Source organism: Molothrus aeneus, chromosome 1 (assembly GCF_037042795.1).
Source record: "Molothrus aeneus isolate 106 chromosome 1, BPBGC_Maene_1.0, whole genome shotgun sequence".
NCBI classification, from domain to species: Eukaryota; Metazoa; Chordata; class Aves; order Passeriformes; family Icteridae; genus Molothrus; species Molothrus aeneus.
The window spans coordinates 128,816,259-128,838,402 of NC_089646.1; the positions used below are offsets into that span (position 1 = coordinate 128,816,259).

Here is a 22,144-nt window from a genome sequence, read left to right on the forward strand (position 1 = left end):
CTCTAGCTAGCAGCCATCCCAGGAGAAGGCTGGCCACAAGCACAACTAGTTTCCCATGAGCAATCCCAGCTCCTTCTCTGCAATGCTGTTTCCTGCCTAGTCCACACCCAGCCCACACTGGGGCATAAGAGTTTCTCATCCCCCAGCACTGAACTTGGCAATTCTCTTTGCTGCAGTCCCTGCAGGGCCTGTCAGCCCATTTCTACAGAATTTCCATATCTCTCTGTTTTTCAGCATATTAACTGCTTCCCTCACTTTGGATGGTGATGTCATTCTATTGTCCACCTGCCCTTTGCCTCCATTCATTTCAGAAGGATCTAAGGCTGATTGAGCAAGCACCAGTATCTTGAGCAGGGTGAAATACACAGCAAAGCATTTCATACAGCACTTACTGAAAACCCAAGCCCTTACCTGCACTTGTTTGTTGAACAGCTTTGAAAACAAAATCAAAAGAGAACTAAGGTGAAAAACAGAGACAACAGTTTAGCCTGATTTCTCCTGTGATTAGAGAGGCAGGACAAAAAACCCCTCTTTACCTTTAAGCAGTGTGTACATGTTATAGTGGGCTCAGAACCAAGGTGACAACCTTTGTGAGCAGCAGTAACAAAAGCCAGTGGAAGAGACAGAGCTGAGTGATAAAAGGGAAAACCTCTTCCACTTGGGCACACTTTTAACAACCTGGACAACAGACTAAACAGCTGTTATCTTCTGTAAGGAATTGAGAAGTGGGAGAAGCAAAAATGTGACCTCGACAGGACACCTGATCTCACTATTTCCCTTTCTGTCTATAAAAACGGGAAGAAAAGCAAACATAACTTTACACAGCAAATATTTTCATAGATGTCAAACCCTATCAAAATCAGTAGCTAGATGCAACTCTTGCACTCAAAACCTAGACTTCCCTTTTAATAATTAGAGATATCAATGTAGGCATACAAAGTTAGCCAGTTGCTCCAAGGTGCTGCTGGGTTATGATTAGAGAGTCCACAGCTGAAAGCTCTATAGTGCTTGGAGGTCTGATATTTTCAGTTAAGGACTAAATGAGAAAAGAATCCAGTGGTTACAGTACTTCAAATACTAATTTTGATAAATCAGAACTCCTCCAGTCTCACTCGATTCAAGTCAGTTTTAAACAATACTGCAGCTTTTACTGCATATTTAGCTACTCAGACAGGTAGAATATTTGTAATAGCTAGTACTGAAATAAACAACTCCTCTCTGTCCACATTAGAAGGAAGCCATCATATTCCCTGTATGGAGAACAGATATTGCAAAAAAAAAAAAAAGTGAGCATCTAATTGTACAGTGCACAAAGCTATAAAATTGTCTCAAGCTTCAACTGACTGAAAAGAAAGAAGAATTACCAAAATCCCAGCTCAGCCTAGCTTGTTATTATCCCAGCTTGCCATCATCTTCCCAGTGATTGTCTCACATCTTTTCTTTAGAGTTACAAAGATACAAACACAAAAAACACTCATACATAAATGTGGTGGCCAAACGACTTGAGCCTTTCTGCACAAAGCAGAATTAGTTCCTGCATCTCCTACAAGTACTTGTGCTGAAGCCAATTGTATCTCTGTACCAGTGCGTGCAGGATTGCAGCACTATTAAAGACTTAATGTATTGCTTCAGTTTAGACACAAGTATCTGCAATTTTATGTGGTAGAACAAAGTGACACATTTGCACAGGTATGTTTATTTTCCCTGCGTTTACAGTGCATCAGTTGTAATTTTAAACCATTCAGAAAGCACGATTTCATACCAATTTTACATACTTTACATCACAGTTCAACAACGTTAACACAGTTGTATCTACTAAATCAAATGAACAAAATGGCCATGAACATTTACACTAGTCTTCTGTAAACAAGTTTTTTGTATAAACAACAGTAAATGGAATTAACACAGACCACCATAGGAAAGAGGGATAAGCTTTTCCTTAAATAAATCACTCTGTTTATAAATACTTCAATTCTCTCAATATACATTTACAGACATAGTCGATTAAAAGCTGGTTACCTACACTGCTCTTTAAAAAGAAAATGTCTAGAGATGGACCACAGTGTGTTTAATTCACCTAACATAAGAAGCAAGCATATGATTAGTAGAATGTTAAAAGTATTACTATACTTCAACCTCACTTCTGTTTGTTTACATCAACACTGAGAAGATTGTCATGTTAGGGAACTTTTACTTGAATTCCAGCAAATTACAATCGATCTTGTAGTACACATATGGGTAGTACTCCTGTTGGCTGAGGTTTAAACCTGGAATATCCATAGTTGCCTGCAAATAAAGTTTTGAAACCAGTTATACTCTTACAATTCAGACTCCTATTAAGAAGTGGCTGAAATATTAATATGTTTTAGAAGCAAATGGGCCAGGTAAGATTTCAAGGTTAAATTTTCAGATTCAAGTGACTGTTTAAGTAACAGGTAAAGTTAGAACTTTGACAAATGACTAACAGTATTTTTCACAAGTAAATACAAAGTGATTTTTCAAACTCTAAGTAGTTCTGTACCAATAATTCACATCCATTGCTATAGTAAACATATCATCACTATTACATCTAAACACTGCCAGTTTCTGATGAGAATGCTATAGGGTGCTGAATGATCCAGGACATTATATAAGTTCAGCATCTTTAATTTTCACCTAAATTGTCTCACATCCTCTTTCCACAAAAAGGTCTGGAAATACATTACATTCAATATAACATTAAGAATCTTTTTTAATTCAGCTAAACTCATGGTATCTTCAGTTAACCTTTAACTACAAACATCATCACTTTTCAATACAAAGCCAATTAGTAGAATAAGCCTCCCAACAAACCAGCTTTTACACATGAAAATGAGACCTCTACAGATGGAAAGGCTGATTCCATTTTGACAATGATTCAGCCTTCTACAGCAGAGGACTACTATGCTAACTTGTAGTCTGTATCTTTCCATCAGCAGTAGGAAAGAATGCAGTTAAGAAGAAATTACATGTGACTTTTAAATAGCTCTTCAAATATATTGGTTGCAACTTTAAATACCATCTGCCTTGCAAAGGTGTAAAACAGAGGCAGCATTTTTTTAAGGAGACAAAATTCTCTGTACTGTGAGAAAATGAAGAATATGGAGAGGTACAGCTTTTTAATGATGCCAATAGACTTTGTTTAAACATACTAGTAACAGTTAAAAAGTACTTACATCAATGATAGCTGCTGCACTGCTGTCAAGATGTTTGTACAAGTCATACAGAACTTCCCTCAGTTTCTTCATTGTTTTCTTATTAGGCTGAAGCAGCATTGCCTGGAAGTTAACTGGCAAACCATACCTGAGGAAATCAAGTAGAAAACCATGGAAATGCTGAAATAAACCTTCTTTCATAATTCAAAGCAGAATTTTTTTTTGAGAAAGAATCCTATTGCTGAAGAGGAAATTCTGCTAATTTCCAATTTTGCAAAGCCATTCTGTGTCTACAATTCATAAGACATCAAAAAAGAACTTCAAGCTTAAAATAACAAAACAGAAGCCTAAATATTTTAAAAATAATTTAAAATCCTGGAATATTTAGCATAATTCTCAATGTTACCTGAACACAGACTAAATTTTGAATATTCCATTAATTTACTTTGCTTATGACACTTGGTGGACAATGTAGTTTCTACTTAATCTTCCTTTCTAGGAGTGTGGAAACTGCTGCCAACATTTCAGTCAGGTTCAGCTTTCTTCTTTACTCAAGTTTTGTCTTCACAATAAGGCCATAGCAGCAAGAATGCAAGTTCATGTGATTTGTTTTCTTTTTCTCCTCTGCTTTTCTCCTTTATGACAAGTGATCAAAAAGGCTAAAAACACCTTGCCCTTTACTGACTGCAGTAGGAACGTCTTCAACTATTAAAAATAAAGGTCTTTCCTTTGCAGAACAACTACATCTGTTCTTGACTGGTAACAACACTTGTGGATAGTATGAAGAAAATAAAGCAGATTAAATTTCTAATTAGAATATTGAGTGGTTTAAAACTGAAAAATTTAGATTACAAAAGGCATGTCTTAAAGAAAAAGCATAGATTTCAATAACAAGCTATTGTTATTCTGAACTATTCAAATTTGCCATTTAAATATAAGATGTAGTTAGTTCTTGTTACAAGCAGCTCATAAAGTAACCTAAAAATCAGCAAATGTCTCCCTGCTATGTACAGAGTATCTGTAACTCCTAAAGCAATAGTGAAAAGACTATCCAAGGGGAAGATACACAATTATCTACTTCAAATATTTCACAACTGGCAACAAGAGCTATTGCCACCAACTATTCTTACCGCCCTGCTTTTGGCTTCCTCCTTCCCAGAAGAGCAGCATTCAGATGCTTCAATCTGGTAAACCCAAGCTAGATGTGAATTCTTACCAAGTCTAGGAAGGAAATCACTATTCAAATCTGCCTCATTACCTTAAAACAGATTCAACAAAAACACGTAATGCTTTCACATGAATCCATGCAATGAAAGCTTCACTGAAATTAACTTTCAGCCACCGAACCAGAGGCCCCTGTGAAAGAAAAGAGAGGGAAAAAAAATCAGCTATTCAAACATCAGAAAAAGACTCAGCGCATTATGCATGTTTGAGCAGCTACTCAATATCTGTACCATAATAAAAGACAAGCTAAAGACAAAGTTCATTATGGACATAATTGCTCAAGAGTGTTTTGATAGAAAGTAAAGAGACATTTAATGACACTTCCCATTGTCCCTTCAGGTCCCCATCTCAGTTGTCATGATCTAACTATATTAAAGATCCTTTTAGTAATATCTGATTATGCAATTCAAACACTTGTCCATTTTCAAACTTCAAATATTATCAGCTGCAATACCAGCCCTTGGTTCAATGCAGTGAGGAGCACTTGTGCTGCACGAAATTCAATTATCCTGGAGTAGATTAGCTGGGTGGCAGGCTGGCTACATCATGTCATCCCTACAATGCTTTCTCTGAATCACAACTTCATGAAAATTTTATGTAGCAATAACAAGTCTTAGATGTCTCACATTTCTGTAATGACCACTTTATTAAGACTTACAAACTGTTTCTTCTTGTCAGTTGACAGTCTATTCATTTCTTCTTTATCGGCTTTCATCTCTTCTTCATTGTACTGGAAGTCACGGACCATAAATCTGCATTTGGAAGTGAATAAAATCAGAAGTGTCTATCCAGAGATCCTTCAAAGCATGAGAGACAGAATGCACACAAAATAAACCTTACTTATATTCTCTGGCTTTGTGCTTGAAGTCATCCACTGCCTTCCTGAACAAGGTGACATTACAAAGGTAGCTGTCTTGGTCCTCAAAGAGTACACTACACAGAAAGAAAACAGACCAAGTGTCAGAATTAACCAGGATCGAGCCAGCACAGGTCAGTCACACAGTACCATGTGTTGTACTTTATTGCTACAAGGCAAGACATAAATGTAGATAATTATACAAGTTTAGTTCCCAAATTAAGCACCTCATACAGAATGTCACTGACTGCTCTTAATTGCTCCCTTCATAAATAATGGCAGCTTACACTTCACATTGAGAGACTTCGTCACACAAAACCACTTCATATGATATTTGTTCAAATTAAAACTTACTTAACAAAAAAAGTAACTGAAGCTGGTTTAGTACTGAAACGTTTGGACTACAGTTTTATTAGAAATGTGTGTTTTAAAGAAAAATGAAATGGATATAAAATAGAAAAATACACAAAATAAAAATATACAGGTTGGCAAAACAAAATGTTTCTTAGGTTGCAAAGATGCCCCTTAGATTTACTATTTTATAATTCAAAATAATATTGCTTATTTTGAGGATTTACCTTAGGAAAAAAAAGCTTGAATGGATTTAGACTGTTCCTCAATGTCATACTGTCTTCAATACAAGCATTATCCAACAGTTTAACAAGTTGCTTTTTCTTAAGCTAGCCCTAGGCCATGGTTTCCCAATAATTAAATAAGAAGCACTAGCAGGTCTTCCAAATGTGAAGCTATCCAGAGCAAGTTCAGATTTTTTAAGTGGCACAGAACTGGTAGCATCAGATTTTCCTGATCAAAATCTCAGTCTGTCAGTTAAAATTAACCCCAAATAGATGCTTTGTGCTACACATGGACTTTATCTTTCAAAGTGGTTACAAGTCTGCTAAAGTGGTTTAATCTTGCCCACCACAGCACCTAGCACCAGCCTGATACCAAGGACCCAAAGAGACAAGCCACCTTTCTTTCAACACAACAAATTTACACTTCCAGTTGTCCATTCTTTGGAAGCTTTCACAGTTCATATAACTTGGTTCAAGTCCTGTGAATACAGACCTAAAGCTTACAGGCCAGCAGCCAGCATTTGTTGCTTATCTTCACCACACTCCAGCCAGAGGCTGAATATATCTGACCAGAACTAGATTAACTCTTGAATCCTCTTACTCTTCTCACGTAAGTTTGATAATTTTGGTTAACCCTAGAGTTCTATTTTAATCTTTCCTCAATTATTTGATCAGATAAAGCTAGAAAGTTAGATATATTGACAAGTTTTTTGACCAATCTTTAAAATTCACAGTCTTTGTAGATAAAGACACCCCTGAAACATAGCACATGCAAATATGAGATTTAGCATTTCACAACTTACTTGCTGGAACGTGGTACAACCATCTCTGCTAGTGTTTCATACTGCTTAACCCAGTCATTGTAATTTAACCTAGAGAATACACAGGTTATTGTTAGACTTTTAATCTGAGATTAATGGATCAAGGGTTTTTTTTAAAGGTAAAAACATTTAATCATCACATCTTCCATCTCAAGTATAGGTTTTAAGAAATATGCCAGACTCAAAAAACACTCAGTTCTCCTCATGCTGTTTTTGTAATTATTGATAAATAAACTATAGTGATTGCAAAAGTAACATATTTTCAGTCTTCATGTCAGTTTACAAGTGCAACATTTTTTAAATCAAAGAACTATGAAATTAAATCATCATTAAGTAGAGATCTCAGGGGACCAAATGGAATTAACTGTCAAGGTTAATCAGCAACTCCTCATGCAACTCTGCTCTTTTGAGCAGAGGAATACTTCTTCCACAATTATAAACAGGTTCCCTAGAGTCCTACACTTGCCTGAAGGACTGGGAATTTTGGAAGCCCTACCTTTCTCTAGGTATTTGTGAAGAGGTTCCATCCTTTCAACAGCAAAAACAAGACAAATAACAGCAGAGATATTCTAACCACCCGCTTTCTGCTAAAGCCACCGCAAAATTGGTTTTCCTTCACCAGAGGGAAAACATGTGACAGACTCTAATGGCTCCTGTGGTAAAGAGAGCCAGTGGACTTTTCATAAATTAGGAGCTTTCTGCTTGCAGCTCCAGTCAAGGACCATTTTTTCATTTTACAACAGTTTTGAGGGCATCTGTATCACCACTTTCCTTGGCCAAGGGAAAACATGAGGTTTTTGTTGTTCACACATTTCAAATAAGAACAGCCTGCTCACCCAGCAAGCCTTTGACAGAACATAAGCAGGGTTCCAATGGCACAGACTTAGTTAAGTAAAAAAAACCCCAAAAAACAGTGTTCAGGCAATCTAAAAACGTGCAGAGCAAAGCAGTAAAGAGTTCACTCAGTAAATGATGGAAGTTGGCATAGTCCTAACCAGGATAATTTAATGATTAAGCCTTCTAATGTAAAACTAGTCATGTTTTTACTCAGCACTTATTTTCATAAGGACACCCATCTGGAGCATGTCTAGTCATAGCAAACACTGAATAAGAGATATAAATCTAATTTCCAGTTTCTTCAAGAAATTCATGAGCACCCAGCAGTCCTTAGAAGAAGTTTTCTGTGAACAAAGGAACACAGGCACAGATGCTTACTTATCTCTCCTGAGCATCTTAACAGTTCTGTTTGCTCATCCAGGAAAGCCCCAAGTAAACTGAGATGTCATTCTGACAGTATTATAGAGTTGTGAGATCTATTAAATTATTTATATTTCTTATTGTATTCTACTCTTAGGATGAATAGACTTACTTCGGCACAATCACTAATAATGTGACCAAATATTCTGAATCAAGTACAAAGTCCTCTTTCTTTACAATATCAGCAAGACTTCTGGTTAGCAAGCTTCCCCTGCAGAGAAACAAAGCCAGAACAATTACACATTTAAGAACTGAATTTGTCTGGACAACAGTTTCCAGTGCTTGATAATATAGCATTCTCAAAAATACATTTTACCTACACAATTGCTATTAGCAGAGCAAACAAAATGTCCTTATATGCACTTTATATCTCACTGTCCAAAGTCACTGACGTTTTTATCAGTAGCTCTGCTGCTGTGCGTCATTTCCATATTCCAAATACGTCACACGCTTAAGGGGCCAACTTGTCTTTTAAAAAGTGATTTAAAATTGCAAGAACCATTAAAGCCATTAAGTGTGGATTCTAGCACAAGGAGCCTCAGAGTTATAACTAATGTAGTACGATCTACTTGCAGAACATCAATAAAAACTTAAAGCAGTGTATTTCCTTGTATTCATAAAAGGTTTAATGGCGTTCAGCTGACAAACTGCCATGGCTTAGCACAGAACTGATGTCTCACTCCTAAAACAGCTTGTCATGTACTGTCATTGGCATGACCCATGGCTCTGAGTCAGCCAGCAGGCTTGTGCCATTCACTGTAACGGCAGGGCTCAGGCACATTAATCAGCCCCATTTGCACAGAATAACTACTGTACCCCAGCTATACTTCAGATAATCATCACGCATACGTGACAAGACAACACACAGTCCTCGTTTAATTTAATATCTGTGTGTACCTAGCAGCTGTCTCTGCTGGTAAATTCTGAGGGAAGAACACCAGTTAAGGTGGTGTGAAGGGAAGACTTTCTTATTTAAACAAGACACCTAAGCAGCAGCACTACCACTAACAGCAAGCTCCTCTCAGAAGTTCCAGCAATTTATGCTATTTGTACACGCTTCTGTGATTTCTTAATTGCTTTTCAGTCACAGGTAAGTTAGCACCAACCAGACAGCTGATAATAAATGTTCTTTTATGACAGCTGCTCTTCAAGACTAATAAACACCTCAAAAATACATTAAGCTTAGAGTTAACATTTTCTGAAGTTTTCATAATTAGATAACGTTCCTGCACTACATTAGAAAAAATAATACAACTTACGCATTCTTTCTTTCCAAATTCTGAAGATTCCCTTTCAGATTATTGTATGCCGAGGCTCTTGCTTTTAGATCATTGTCAATCTGGTTTACTCCCTTAAAAATGAAAAGAAAAGGAGCTGTGTCTAAAGAACTAGAATAGAACTTATGTTCAGCTTGCCACTGCTGCTCAAGTAATCCTGAAGGATGGATTTGCGAAGGATGGCTTAATTAGCATGATTACCAAAAATGATTCATTCCCAGCTAGACAACTTGGCAGCAAGTGGAAGACTACAAAACAAATTAAGCACTTTAATTAATATATGTTAAACTGCCAACCATACTCATATCGGTGTGCACCCTATACAAGGAGGTGTTTTAAAATCAGCACACTCAGTAACAGTTGGGTAACTGCAATGGCACAGTGTTGGTCTGGGATTATAATGCTGCCTACTGCTTCCTTCACTGCCTCCTCACTGTAGTAAGGAAGTACAAGCATGAAAAAATTCCCAGGGAAAAGTTTCTGAACACTGTCAAGGGACTCTCCCTTTATATAGACTTAGAACACTGATAAAACATTTTGTTTGCATAAAACACTTCAGCTTGGAGATCCAGATATGATTTTGTTTCTACAAAATAAATCTCTCTTAAAAGCAAGGTCACTTAATTAAATAGTGACCTTGTTTATGGTAGCACCTAAGTTGGCTTGTCTGTAGCAGGAAGTCATCAAAATCCTGAACATTCTGTTCGTTTCATGTAGCAACACATTAACAGCTTGCACCTTTACAGATACAGAAATCCTTTAGACAAAATACTCTGAAAATGACAAAATTAAACAGATGAGTACTTAAGGCTATTTAAATCCTTTGACTGATACAACCTTTAGCAAAGCAACATGCGGAACTTTTCAGCAGGTGTCACACAAGGCATATACCTTCATGAAAACTTTTTAATACTACAAGAAGTAACACCAGCACCTTTTTTTTACATCTAGAGGATACCATAAGGGGAAAATTAAACAGAATATATTAAGCTAGTACCTTTGTGCATTTTAGCTCTTCCCCAGACTGACAACCCTTTGCCTTTTCCAAGGATCAAAACTTTCAACAACAGTATAACTATGCATTATTAATGACAAAACCCAAAAACTTTTGATACCATCATTGCCTTTACAAACCAGTTCCATTCAGCATTTCCTACTTGACAATACTTTTAATTGCTCTCATTTGTAGAGTCAGTAGTCTTTTAAAAAATGACTGCTTAGATAAAAACCTGTTACTGCTGCACTGACTGAAGTTTATTGTGAAAAACAACCAGCTTTGCTTCCTACTGAATGTTAGAGAATACAGAACCACAAACCTCTATGCCACAACAGAGCTCTTGAAAATAAATGTTTGTAAAATTACCAAATGAAGCAACAATACAAGCTTCCTTCTGCGAGTAGAATTGGTGAATAACTCACAAAGGTCACTGCAAAAGGAGGCAGACTCACAGTATTGCTAAGGAAAGTGCAGTCTAACACAGGGAGCCTATCTCTACACAGAGCAATCCCAGATATTTAAACCCCTTAGGTAGTCATTGGCAATACATCAGTGTCTTGTAGCCATACAGCTGAGCTGTTGCACTTTGATGCATGCCTGGGCTGCTGAAAAGATTGGACATGGGCACTGAAAATATTGAGGCTGTCTCCTTGCATAAGTCTGATCACTAATTTCAAATCCAAAGAATAACTCGATTAAGTGACAGCTCTCAGCACAGATGCCATCTCAAAAGTCTTCTGTATTGATGGTGGGGCTCACAAAATTTCTGTAAGTTGAAAGCTGAAAAAATCTGATGAAGAGTTTCAGCAGATATAATTTTATTTTAAATGTTTCTGACACTGCTGTAATTTCTTCTCAACTGACAAATCCCCACTGCAATTGCCATTACTCATTTTGACAGACATCAGAATCTGTTGCCTGAGTGAGTGAGGATGACATAAAACCACACAGGAAATGTAGTAATTCATTATTTGACAAACTTTTCAAATTATTTAACATCAACCTGTCAAGAGGCTTCACAGATTTTAATTAACGTAGGTCTATCAATTTTCCTATATCTTCACTTTGGCATGTGATTACATGAAGACTTTATCTCTGTCAGGACTCTTTCTGCCTTGGGACAAAACTGTTTCAAGTCCTGTGATATGATCTCCTTGGGGTCATTTCTGTAGGAACCTAAGGCATCTTCAGTCATCTTCCTTCTCTAATTTATGGACATACATCTACGGCTCACAGCTGAAAATATTTTGTAAACTATTTGAAATCAGATTTATTACACATTTATGTCCTAAAGCTGTTCCTGTGGAATACAAGCACAGCTAAACATGAAGCAAAATGGAAACCCCCAACAGGATGACTCAAGCCGAACTCCAGCAGACCTGTTTGTCTACATTTACTATTCAATACAACAGGTCAATGAGGTCCCTAAAGTAGATGAAGAATGTAAGACAGTTGAAGTTCAGGTTCTAGAGCTTTGTTGAAGCAGATTATTTATCTAGCAGACTCTGGGACACAGAATAACATGCACTGAATATTTGATAATTTTCAAAAAAGGGCATATCTCTTCATGTCCTAGGTTTCTTTTTCAACAAATTTAATTTCTGCAAAAACAAGTGCTGTACTATAACTGCTGTAAAAAGTTCAGTGCTTCATTTTGGTACCTTCTTCTGAAGAAGCAAATATGTGCTAGTGTCAGATATTAATATTTTTATTTTATATCTGTAAGATACTCTTAATGTGCAAATCTTCAGAGCCATAAGACAGCCAGTCATCCTCTAACAAAAGGCCACACTGCAGGTGTTTTCCAAGAATACTTACTAAATGTAATTTGTGGAATAAATTCAAGATACAATGATAGTCCCAAAGAAAATATCAAAAATGAAAGTACTAATTGCATTTTCAGTCAGCTTTGTAGCATATATTAAAATTTTGTAATCTCTGCAAAAAAAAATAATGTAATAGTTTCAGGAATCTGCAGTAATAGCAAAGCACAAGCCTGCCAGCACTTACCACCATCCCAACCCCATTATAGTCCCTACACATCCACCACCAAAGGCTGTCTCTATAGTACCCAGAAGAGCCTCTTCTTTTTTGCAAGTTATGTACTTCAGTTAGTAACACAGGCAGTTCCAAGAGCCAGTCTGTAGATTACAGAAAACAGGGAAGGGAAAAAAACAACCTGAAGAGGCTGGGAAGATCTTAAAGCAAGGATTGTCTACAGAGAATTCTCTCACTGTCTAAACCAGTCACTGCTGAGGATCCTGTAGAGGCTCACAAGCAAGTAAAAAAATAAAGCCCTTCATGTATGAAACACTTTGCCAAAGTAAAGATGAGGAAAACACATGAAAACTCTACATCTAACAATGAAGGCTTATTTCTCCCCTCACAACTGAGTGCCACAGCTTTCAAAATGTGAATAAGTTCCCTGGTTCACTGCTAACAGCCCACAAGGTTTGAGAACATCAGACAAACAATATGCTAGTAGAGCAAAACTGAAATGGAAGCATCATTTCCTGGCTATTTATTTGTTAGCTCAGTGATCCTAGGAAACAAAAATCAGCAAAGACAGCATGTTGGCCTTCAGGGAGCACTCTCCAAGTCCTAGCCACATCCCATGTATTTCTTTGGTTACTAACTGCTACAAAGTTCATTACTATTGTTTGCTGACTAAAACAGACAAATTGCTTTGAGAGCAAGTTTTGTGCATAAATATCTCAAGTTCAAATAGGGAAGTTTTATAAAACAAGTTACCTTACCTTTGCAATAATTTCTGAAATATTCTTCAAGGATTGCTTGATGGGGTATTTGGCCATATCCCACTGGAACCTTGTTATATAGGTGACCAAGTCAACTAAAATTTTAAAGAACTTTGTTAAGATTGACAATAAAAAGACAACTGTATTAGATTCGGTGAAGAACTGCTCTAAGAGAAGAGAACTGTAACAGACTGGACCTTCCCATGTGTGGACCCTGTTGCTTAAGAAATTTGAAAATAAACAAGCTGTAAATTCTCCATGACCTCTGCCTTCAGATAGTGGTTTCACCACCTCTGTAGACTGTAAATGACATTTATTACTAAGTCAAGGATGGTTGGAGAACTACAGACAAAAGCAACTTCTTTTTGCTCTGTGTGAAAAATGGGTGGGAGAAGGGAAGGTTATTATGGCAAAAAAGGCAGCAATGATCATGTGGCTCCCCTGAACCGACAGGTTTGTACAGCTATCTACAAAAGACACTACTCCAAGCCCTTACCCATTGATACCAGCCTCTCTTGCATCAATACAAGCTGTGATAATTCTATTAAATGGCTCTGAAAATAAAATATTGGCTCAGAGAAAAGTGCAGCTCTTTACTGAAATAAAATGCACACTGGCACCTGTAGGCACCCCAAGTCCTTCTCAGCAGGGCTGCTCTTGATCCATTCATGCTCCTGACCCAGGAGCAGCCCCTTGCACTTGGCTTCCTGGTACCTCAGTAAGTTTCAGGATCATTGCCTTCCCTTCTACAGTTTTAGAATACATTAGGATATCATGGTTAACACTTTACCTCCATTGGCCAGAAGATTCTCCTGAACTTTATCTTTACTGTCTTCTAGAACATCAGCCATATATTGGGCCACCTTCTTTACAACACTGAAAATTGGAAGATAAAGATAAAAATATATTTTAAAAAAACAATAAACCCCCAAACCTGCCATTTGAGAAATACCATTCATAAAACTCATTTTAAGTTGCCTGAGATTGGATCAAAAGTGACTGGATCAAACAAGGATGATGACTGCTCTACATCCAAACTTTCTGAGAGCACAAGCTGGGCTCAATATCTGAAGGAGACCAATTTCTCAGTATTCCACACCTTTATTTAAAATCTCTACTGCTGCTACTCACCAGTTCTCAACAAGGTGAGGCTAGCTCCCTCACATTGGTGTTGACTTCAAGTGTAAAGTCACTATATTGCAAAATTTGTTTTAAGTCTGTTGTACTTCCAAAATTCTAACCCCTTTCTAGAAACAGGTAGAGAGGTAGAAGTCAACAGTAATACAAGCTAAACACGGGGTAACCCTGACAATGCAATGTGACACTCAAGACCTGCCTTCCTAACTGAAAAACCATGTATAATATTATTCACATGTGCCAGGCCAAAGAGTTTCCTTTTCTATTTAAAAATGTCTATTTAAGATTGCTCTCCTTGAAACAGAAGATGGCTCCATGAATTCTGGTTATGTGAAATTTTGCTACTTTTGCTTGAAATCACTTTCAAAAGGTCATTAGTTTCTTCAAAATGAGTAAGTTTTGCATTTTAATATTAATACTTTTAAGTATTTCTATGGATTAGGAAATTACATGGTTACTTTCTCAAAGTGTGTAAACAGTATTCCTGCTAGAATTACAAGCTTTTACTTCATTTCCTCACCACTTCCTGCACCTGTCAGGCTCAATTTTTAACAATTCTCCAGGACCCAGCACCACACAGCACTACTGAAGAGAGAATGCATAATGTTCCAGTATTCCATAAGAAGTTCAGAATTATTTTTCTTTTCTCAAGAACAGATACTGTGAAAACCAGCATCTTAGCTTTCTTAAATCTGAGCTTGCTGACTGGCTGCAGAGGATCACTGTGATACAAAAAAATGCTGAAAATAACCTGTGTATTATTAGAACTCAGCAAACCATCACATCATCATTCTAATACTTTCCATCCTAGTAAAAATGAACTGGTACCTCTCCACAAACGCATCCAGTTTAGCCAGCTCATCAGACAAACCAACCAAAACATCCAGTGTGCCAACCTAGAAGCAAAGATCAAAATGCATTAGCAGATGTATATAAACATAGAAAGAGAAAACCAGCTAACAGTAAAAGATACATCTCCCAAGAGGTATCTCTCCAGAACTACATAAAATGCTGGACTCTTAAGATTTCAGACATCTTGATTTACCAAAGTCACACTCTGTTTCACTTTTTAAGATATCACCCCTGCCTCAAAACACCACAGGATCAGATCTAACTCACTAGTTTGGTGCTCAGTTTCAGTTCTGCAATCCAGACATCCAAAACATGTTAAAACAATGCCTATGCTATAAATTGGCTGCACTTTTCACAAAGCAGTTGCTTGAGCACTTAATTCACTACTTTAGATCAAATGAGAAATTTCACTGATCAGGAATCTCAGCACTGGAGGCAACACGGGCATCGAAAACTTTGACAATACAAGAGTACTGCAGCAGTGAGACCAACAAGAGTCTGGACTTTTTGCATCTTGGGTAATAAAATATCTAGCTTGTCTACAAGCTTTCACTCTTTCTTCCCTTCTCCTCCAGAAAAACACTTTCTTCCCTAATCTCATGTACCTAGAGTACACATTTCTCACTGAAATATTACAGGGCTAGTAACATTTAACATACTTGTAATCTAGCATCTACTTTCTATATATCTGACCACTCAAATTCATATTAGTCCTTTTCTGTTTAGTTCTGAAGCAGAAAGGAGCAGAATTACTTAAGAAATATCACATAAAATGACTTTCCATGCCTCACCTTCTTGTGGGCCACAAGCAGAATAAGGAAGCTCATTTTAACTAGTCACTTAAAAGTCTCAGGACTAGCAAGTCTTTAAAAGTCTCAGGACTAGCAAGTCTTTAAGCAATAAGACTGCTGTTCAGCAGAGACTAAACCACTGTTTAAATGAGTTTTAACTAAAGGATCTCACTGCTTTAACAGTCTCACAGAAGCCAGACTATTTCCCACTGTATATAAAGTATATTCAGTTTCTGCCCCTTTTAGGAAACACAGTAGAAGCAAAAAAAATTGCTTCTAACCCTGATGGGCCCCAACAGATTTCAGCAATAACTCTTCTAAATGCTGCAGGCACCCTACAGTTTGAAAGCCATCCTGACTCCTGTCCAAGGATATCCTGGGAGGAGACAGACATTTGTTCTAGTCACTGTTCTAACTCAGGACAGTCCAAATGTGGACACAAGTTATGGCAGTTTGAAGATGTTAAAAGGCAGACTGAAGCACTCTGTGCCCTGGGCTCATTCCTTAGCAGACACAGGAAAAAGGCATTATGCCACCTGACCTTGATGCACTCTGTAGACCAAGACTGATGGCATTTTTCTCCTCAATTTTGTAAGCCTTGATGGGCTTTAACTGAGCTCCAATTCTTGTTCAAGAAACATCCAGGCATCAGGAAAGACCTTTTCTAAATGAATACACTGGCTCATAACTTTTCCGTAACCTGATGATTGTATTAACCCAAGATTAACTACTTTCTTATTTTGTTACTATTTGCTTCTCACAGAATAGTTCTAACAGTTTTTTTTTTCATTTTCCACAACACATTGGCAGGTCACACTGGAATGCTCAGCCAGAGATAAACCACTGCTCTAATAGAAGAATGCTACTTCTGGACAGAGAAAAGGCAGAGCAGCTCTTTGATCAACTCCTGTATTTTTAATTTGAACCTTTCACTGTATCTCAGACAGAGAAAAGGAGCAGACAATTCAGAAGGGGGAAAAACTTAAAATAATTTTTTAAAAAGGCAAAACAAAACCGTCAAAGGAAATTCTCAATAATCAGATCACAAGATCACATTTTTCTTCTCCAAGTAACTGCTACCATCATGAGATCAAGACTACAATCCTCAGAAAAAACTGCTTTATTTGCTGAAAGAACACAGGCTGCTGAATCTTGAAAACTTACAGTGTGAACAACTAACTTAGAAGTTCAGAAAAAAAGATAACTGTTGTCTGAATTATTTCTTAGATCCACACATACACATCAAGAGAAGTCAGCTACTCTCTCTAAAACATCTGCAGGTTTTAATCTAGAGAAACAAAGATGGTGCAAAACAAACACACTTCTTAGGACTTGACACAGGGCTTACATACCTTCAAGTCCGGAATATTGAACTTTGAATTAGTGGAAAGGTTGTTGTGTTTTGTAGTTGCTGCATGTAGCTTCTCCCATGTCTGCTGACAGGTCTTTTCTCCAGGAGCAGAAATCAGCCAAAACTCTGTCATTTTTGTGCCTTTATCTTGATGGCTGTTGATTCTGAGGATAAAGGCAAGATACTAGCAGAAGAGAAGCAAGAGAAAGAAGAAAAAATATCTGCCATCAATACAGCAGTCAAAGCTTTGCCCGAAGAAAAACATCTCACTCCACATTGCTATAGTGCTGTTACAGCCACTGTAAGAGATTTTACCAGAAGTATCATGTGGTTTCAAATTCATTTTTTCCTATCTTCCAAATCATATTTACACAGTTAGAAAACGTTTTTAAACTGCCCATCCTGTATGGTAAAGTGGGCTGAGTTTGCAACATTAGCACCTTTCATTAGTAACTGCAATTTCATAGAAAGATAACAAGCAAACAATCTAACTGAAAAGAAATCAAATAAAACAGGACCCACATTATATTTTCACAGCTATATACCTTTTCCAGTCTCAGGAGGTTGCAGTTTATTGCAGCCCCAAGACATGTGAAAAGTCTCTGTTTTGGCCCGCACGTTCGAAGAATGAGTCGGAGTTCTTCAGTTCTTGGTCTCAAGGTTGTTTATTGTATCTCATCTATAAAATTCTTTCTCCTGCCCTGCCGAGATCTGTCCAGGAGGACAATTCCAGGCCCTCTGCCTGCCCCCAGGAAGGTGTTATCTCTTTATACTACATAATATGTATACAATGTTTACAATTACTTTCCAATATCTATCACCTATGTTAAGACAGTGAGCTTCTACTCTAAACCAATCTGTAAGTGCCAACAGCACAGCAGAAGATGAAGGTCGAGAAGAAGAAGAAGAAAGGCTGGACACACCCAAGTCCCTCCATCTTGTCCCCAAAGCCTCTATTCTAAAACCCCCAAAATCTACTTTAGGTAGTGATAATTTTATTGTTATACTACTTAAACTTCTGTGGCTTTCAGGTCTTCATACACAGCTGGTAATTTGCTCCATGGGTCATAATCAAACCCACAGGTGTTCTAGGCTGTGTGCCAGGGTCTTTGAACCCCCTGGCAGGGGTCCCGGCAACTCTGGACACCCAGAGGGATGTCCTGAGTTCCAACATTCCAGTGTCTGTATATCAGACAACTTTTTCTGAAAACATCAGAAAAAACAAGCAAAACCAAAAAAATTTCAACTCTGACATCTCTTCTCCAATCACTTTTCAGATTAGGACAGTGTTTTAAAGTAAATAAATGCCTAAAATTATTTAAATGCAATAAACTCTAGTTTATTCTTTCAAGTAAAGAAGCTTCTCCTGGCAGCTAAACATTTCAACAAAAAGGAGAACACTTTCTAGTCTTGATATCTCTGTTACAACTGCAAACCATCAATAAGATTACACATACTAGCATTAGTCAAGAAAGTGTTGGTACTAAATACAAATGATGCTGGCTTATGTTGCAGACATGCTCAGGAAGTTAAGAGTATGTGGTTTTTTGTCACTAAGAAGCAGAAACAGCTGGTTGAGAGTTACTGGATGTTTTTAATAAGAGAATGAAAAACAAAATCAAAGTGTACCTTGACAGAATCTAAATTTTGATATCTGCAATGTCTTTTGTAGCAGCTTTGAAGGAGTATAGACTAACCTGTATTTCATGAGCACAGAGTACAGCACTCAATTTTTTTGAGGGAGAATGAATCAAGTGTTGTATTTGCTAGAACTAGTATGTGGTAGCAAACTTTGCCCAAAACAACACATAGGTCCTTCCCTTCTGTATTCATTCAAGGGTGTTGAAAATCCGGGTAAGACACAGGCCTGGTTGCTGATTCTTTTGCTCAGCTCCTCAGGAAGCCTAAAGCTGAAGTTTTCCAGCCATTAAATCACTATCATGAAGCACAGCCTGGCATAGCAGCCATCCATCCCCCTTGGACTTAAGGGGCCTCGTTTCCAGCAGGAGATGACGACACCCAGTTCTGAGGCCCTTGACAGGACACACTCGGTGACATCTGGCACTGCCCACCAGGCCCAGCACAGCAGTGCCAGACAATGCCAAGGCAGGTACAGGTAGCTGATAAATCACAGCATTTACAAGACCAGACACACAACATCAGTTATCATCATGCCACAGGGCTTCTTGGTTTAGCACCAGCTGCAGTATCTCACATAACAGATCTCCACAGGACGTCTATTAATTACTGATGATATGGAACAAAACAAATTTTCCTCTTATTCAGACTACTATGATGCATTATCTTCCTTAATGCATGCCAGACTTGGCTCAAGAGAGGTTTTCCTGCACTCCACTGAACTCTGGCCCTATAAGAGGCACAGCCAAGGCTACAGTAAACTTCACCTACTCAGAGAGACACCACTGTGGCTGACACACACTCTCAAAGTTTGTTAAAGCTTTAAATTGTTTTTGTCTGGATTTGACTAGGCTAGGACTAGAAAAAGTTGTTGGGTAAACTAAGTGGTGGCAGCAGCAACTTACAAATATCCAAGCAAAAGACAGAAAAACAATAGCACAGAAATCCAGAATCCTACTCAGGAAGACACAAGGTACATTGCATTCTCATGTTTTCCACAAACATCAATACTCTCTACAGAATACTTATAAAAATTACAGAAGAAACAGTTGTAGCTGCCAGGAATCATTAAGTCACTGGACTTCCCTTTCTCCCTCACCATTTTTTGTCTGTGTGGTTGTTTTTCCTGAAGCTGTGTTCCATCTCTAACAGTCATGGGAAGTAAGATGATTTCACATTTCAGATAAAATGGAGGTATTATCAAATACACACAAGGGAACAAAAAGCTTGATAGAAGAGTTTTATATGTTTTTTACATGAGGGGCCTTGAAACCAGAACAATGGAGAATACTAAACAAGAAGTGAAGAAAGGAGAAGTGCTACAGAACGGTTTGAAAAACAGATACAAATGCTGGTCAGACAAAAAATACATACACACTGATTGTTAAAAGGAAAGCCAAGCAAATTAAAGAAAAGGGCCACAGGATAAAGCTGGAAATACCAAGTGTTCAAAATAAAACCTAGAATAAGCAGTAAGAATGGGTAGCTTATTCACACAATATACCTCTTTAACCAGGACTTTTTTGTAATGTTCACTGCTTCATCCCTATGTTACTAGGAAAATGGATTTCCAAAGAAAAATCTTTCATGCAGTATACTACAATCTAAAATAAAACTTATGAACAAGTGCTGTACCCAGAAAAACATATAGCCACGTCAAAACAGAATCTCAACTACAGCATTGCATTTTTCAAAAAAAAAAAAAAAAATCCAGGGCAAGGGGCAGGGGACAATTGCTTCTATTTAGCTCAATAGGAAACCTCCGTTTACTGATGCAGCCCAGCACAGAGTCCCTAAAGTGTCACTTCTTCAAGCTCGTCTTCAGAAATCACGTCTGGTGCTTGGCCTCCACGTTCCCTAAGCAGAAGCGGCCATAGCGAGGCAGCCGGGGACATTGCTCCGTGGGGAGTCCCCACGCTTGAGCGGAGCGACCTGAGGCTGGCCCCGGGAGCGGGGGGCGCTGCCCTCGCTCCCCACGGAGCCGCCGAGCAGGATCTCGGGGATTGGATGTCAGTTCCCACAGCCCGGCACCGCCGGCTCGGGCTCCCCGGGCCGCGCTGTCCCTTCGGCCTCCCCGAGGTAAACACTCCCGGCAGCGGCAGAGCGGCGGCCTGGCGGCCCCGAGGCCCAGCAGAGCCCCCGGGAGCCGCGGTACCGCCGGGCCCGGCCGGCGCTGCCCTTCGTGCCAGGCCTGCGCGGCCCGGAGGCGGGGGAGGCCGTGCGCCGGGGCAGGCCGGGGCGCTGCGGTAGCCGCTCGGGGTAGCCCAGACACTCGTCCTTCCTTCCGTCCTCCCCTCCTTCCCCGCCCCCGCCCGCTCCAGGCCCGGGCCCGCCGTTACCGTCACTGCTCCATCCCCGGCGCCGCCGCCCGCTCACCCGCCGGTGGGTCACGTGACCCGCGGTCAGCTGACGCCGCCGCAGCGCCGGGCACGAGGGGCGGGAGGAGGCGCTGTGCCGCGGCTGCGCAGTGACTGCCGGGTGCGCTGGGACCGCGGGTTCGAGCCCCGCCGTGGCGGTATGGCCGCTCTCCTGCGTAGCCCGCCGTCGTCGCAGGCACCTCAGGGTACCGACTGCCTCAGGCCACTTCTAATTAATCTGGGCCTGATTAGGGAATTGGTGTAAAACTACATGTGGCTCAGGGCGGCCCTGCGTCAAGAAGGCTTTGTACGATTCTGCCCTTTGGGCAGAGAAGAATGGTCGGGTTTGAAAGCGTGTGTGTTTCTTGCTGTGGCCAGTAGATTTTCCTCAGATTACGGAAACACAGGGCCAAGGAAACATTTAGACTGGAGAAGACCTCTAGGATCATCGAATCCACCACGTTGAACACCACCATGTAAACCAGACTCTGCCACTGGGTGCCACATCCAGTCTATCTTTAAGCACCTCCGGGGATGGCGACTCCACCACTTCCCTAGGCATGGACAGTCCATTCCACTGTTTAATCACTCCTCCAGTGAAGAAGTTCCGCCTGATGTCCAACCTAAACCTCCCCTGGCACAGTCTGAGGCCTTGCCCTCTTATTCTACTGCTTGTTACCTGTGAGAAGAGCCCGACCCTGCCCTGGCCTCAGGCTCCTCTCAGGGCTCTGCAGAGAGCACTCAGGTCACAGCCGAGCCTCCTTTGCTCCAGGCCGAGCACCCCCAGCCCCATCAGCTGCTCCGCTCAGGGCTTGGGCTCCAGAGCCTTCCCCAGCTCCACTGCCCTTCTCTGGACTCGCTCCAGCTCCTCAATGCCCTTCCTGAATTGAGGGGCCCAGAACTGGACACTCGAGATGCGTCCTCACGAATCCCCAGTAGAGGGGAAAAGATCAGCTTTGGGAAAACACACAGTGCTGGAAAACAGAGTGTACTTTAGAGATCTTAGCTATGGGAACATGTGCTGAAATGCTTAACTGCTGTCAGTCTGCAGTGAAGGGCTTGAGAAAAGAGGAGGCTTGCAT

At 39.5% G+C, this 22,144-nt stretch overlaps 1 protein-coding gene across 1 annotated transcript; it reads right to left on the reverse strand.

Moving 5' to 3' along the window:
• Positions 1 to 1,676: 1,676 nt before the first annotated feature.
• On the reverse strand, positions 1,677 to 21,159 carry ATP6V1C1 (ATPase H+ transporting V1 subunit C1). Its single transcript, XM_066564844.1, has 13 exons — positions 21,045 to 21,159; positions 17,069 to 17,251; positions 14,902 to 14,969; positions 13,727 to 13,812; positions 12,937 to 13,031; positions 9,166 to 9,257; positions 8,019 to 8,117; positions 6,632 to 6,700; positions 5,238 to 5,330; positions 5,056 to 5,149; positions 4,432 to 4,529; positions 3,195 to 3,321; positions 1,677 to 2,286 (listed from the first exon to the last, which is right to left on the reverse strand). Exons 2-13 carry the CDS (start codon positions 17,198 to 17,200, stop codon positions 2,191 to 2,193), a joined length of 1,149 nt encoding a protein of 382 aa, XP_066420941.1. The 5' UTR covers positions 17,201 to 17,251; positions 21,045 to 21,159; the 3' UTR covers positions 1,677 to 2,190.
• Between the last annotated feature and the right edge of the window lie 985 nt (positions 21,160 to 22,144).

Bases quoted from the DNA above. Each gene is read 5' to 3' on its own strand.
- ATP6V1C1 (XM_066564844.1), bottom strand. From the start codon at position 17,200: ATGACAGAGTTTTGGCTGATTTCTGCTCCTGGAGAAAAGACCTGTCAG. The intron at 14,970-17,068 runs GTATGTAAGCCC...CTTTGCTTCTAG, and splicing joins TCAATATTCCGGACTTGAAG to GTTGGCACACTGGATGTTTT. The intron at 2,287-3,194 runs GTAAGTACTTTT...CTTTATTTGCAG, and splicing joins GTGCAGCAGCTATCATTGAT to GCAACTATGGATATTCCAGG.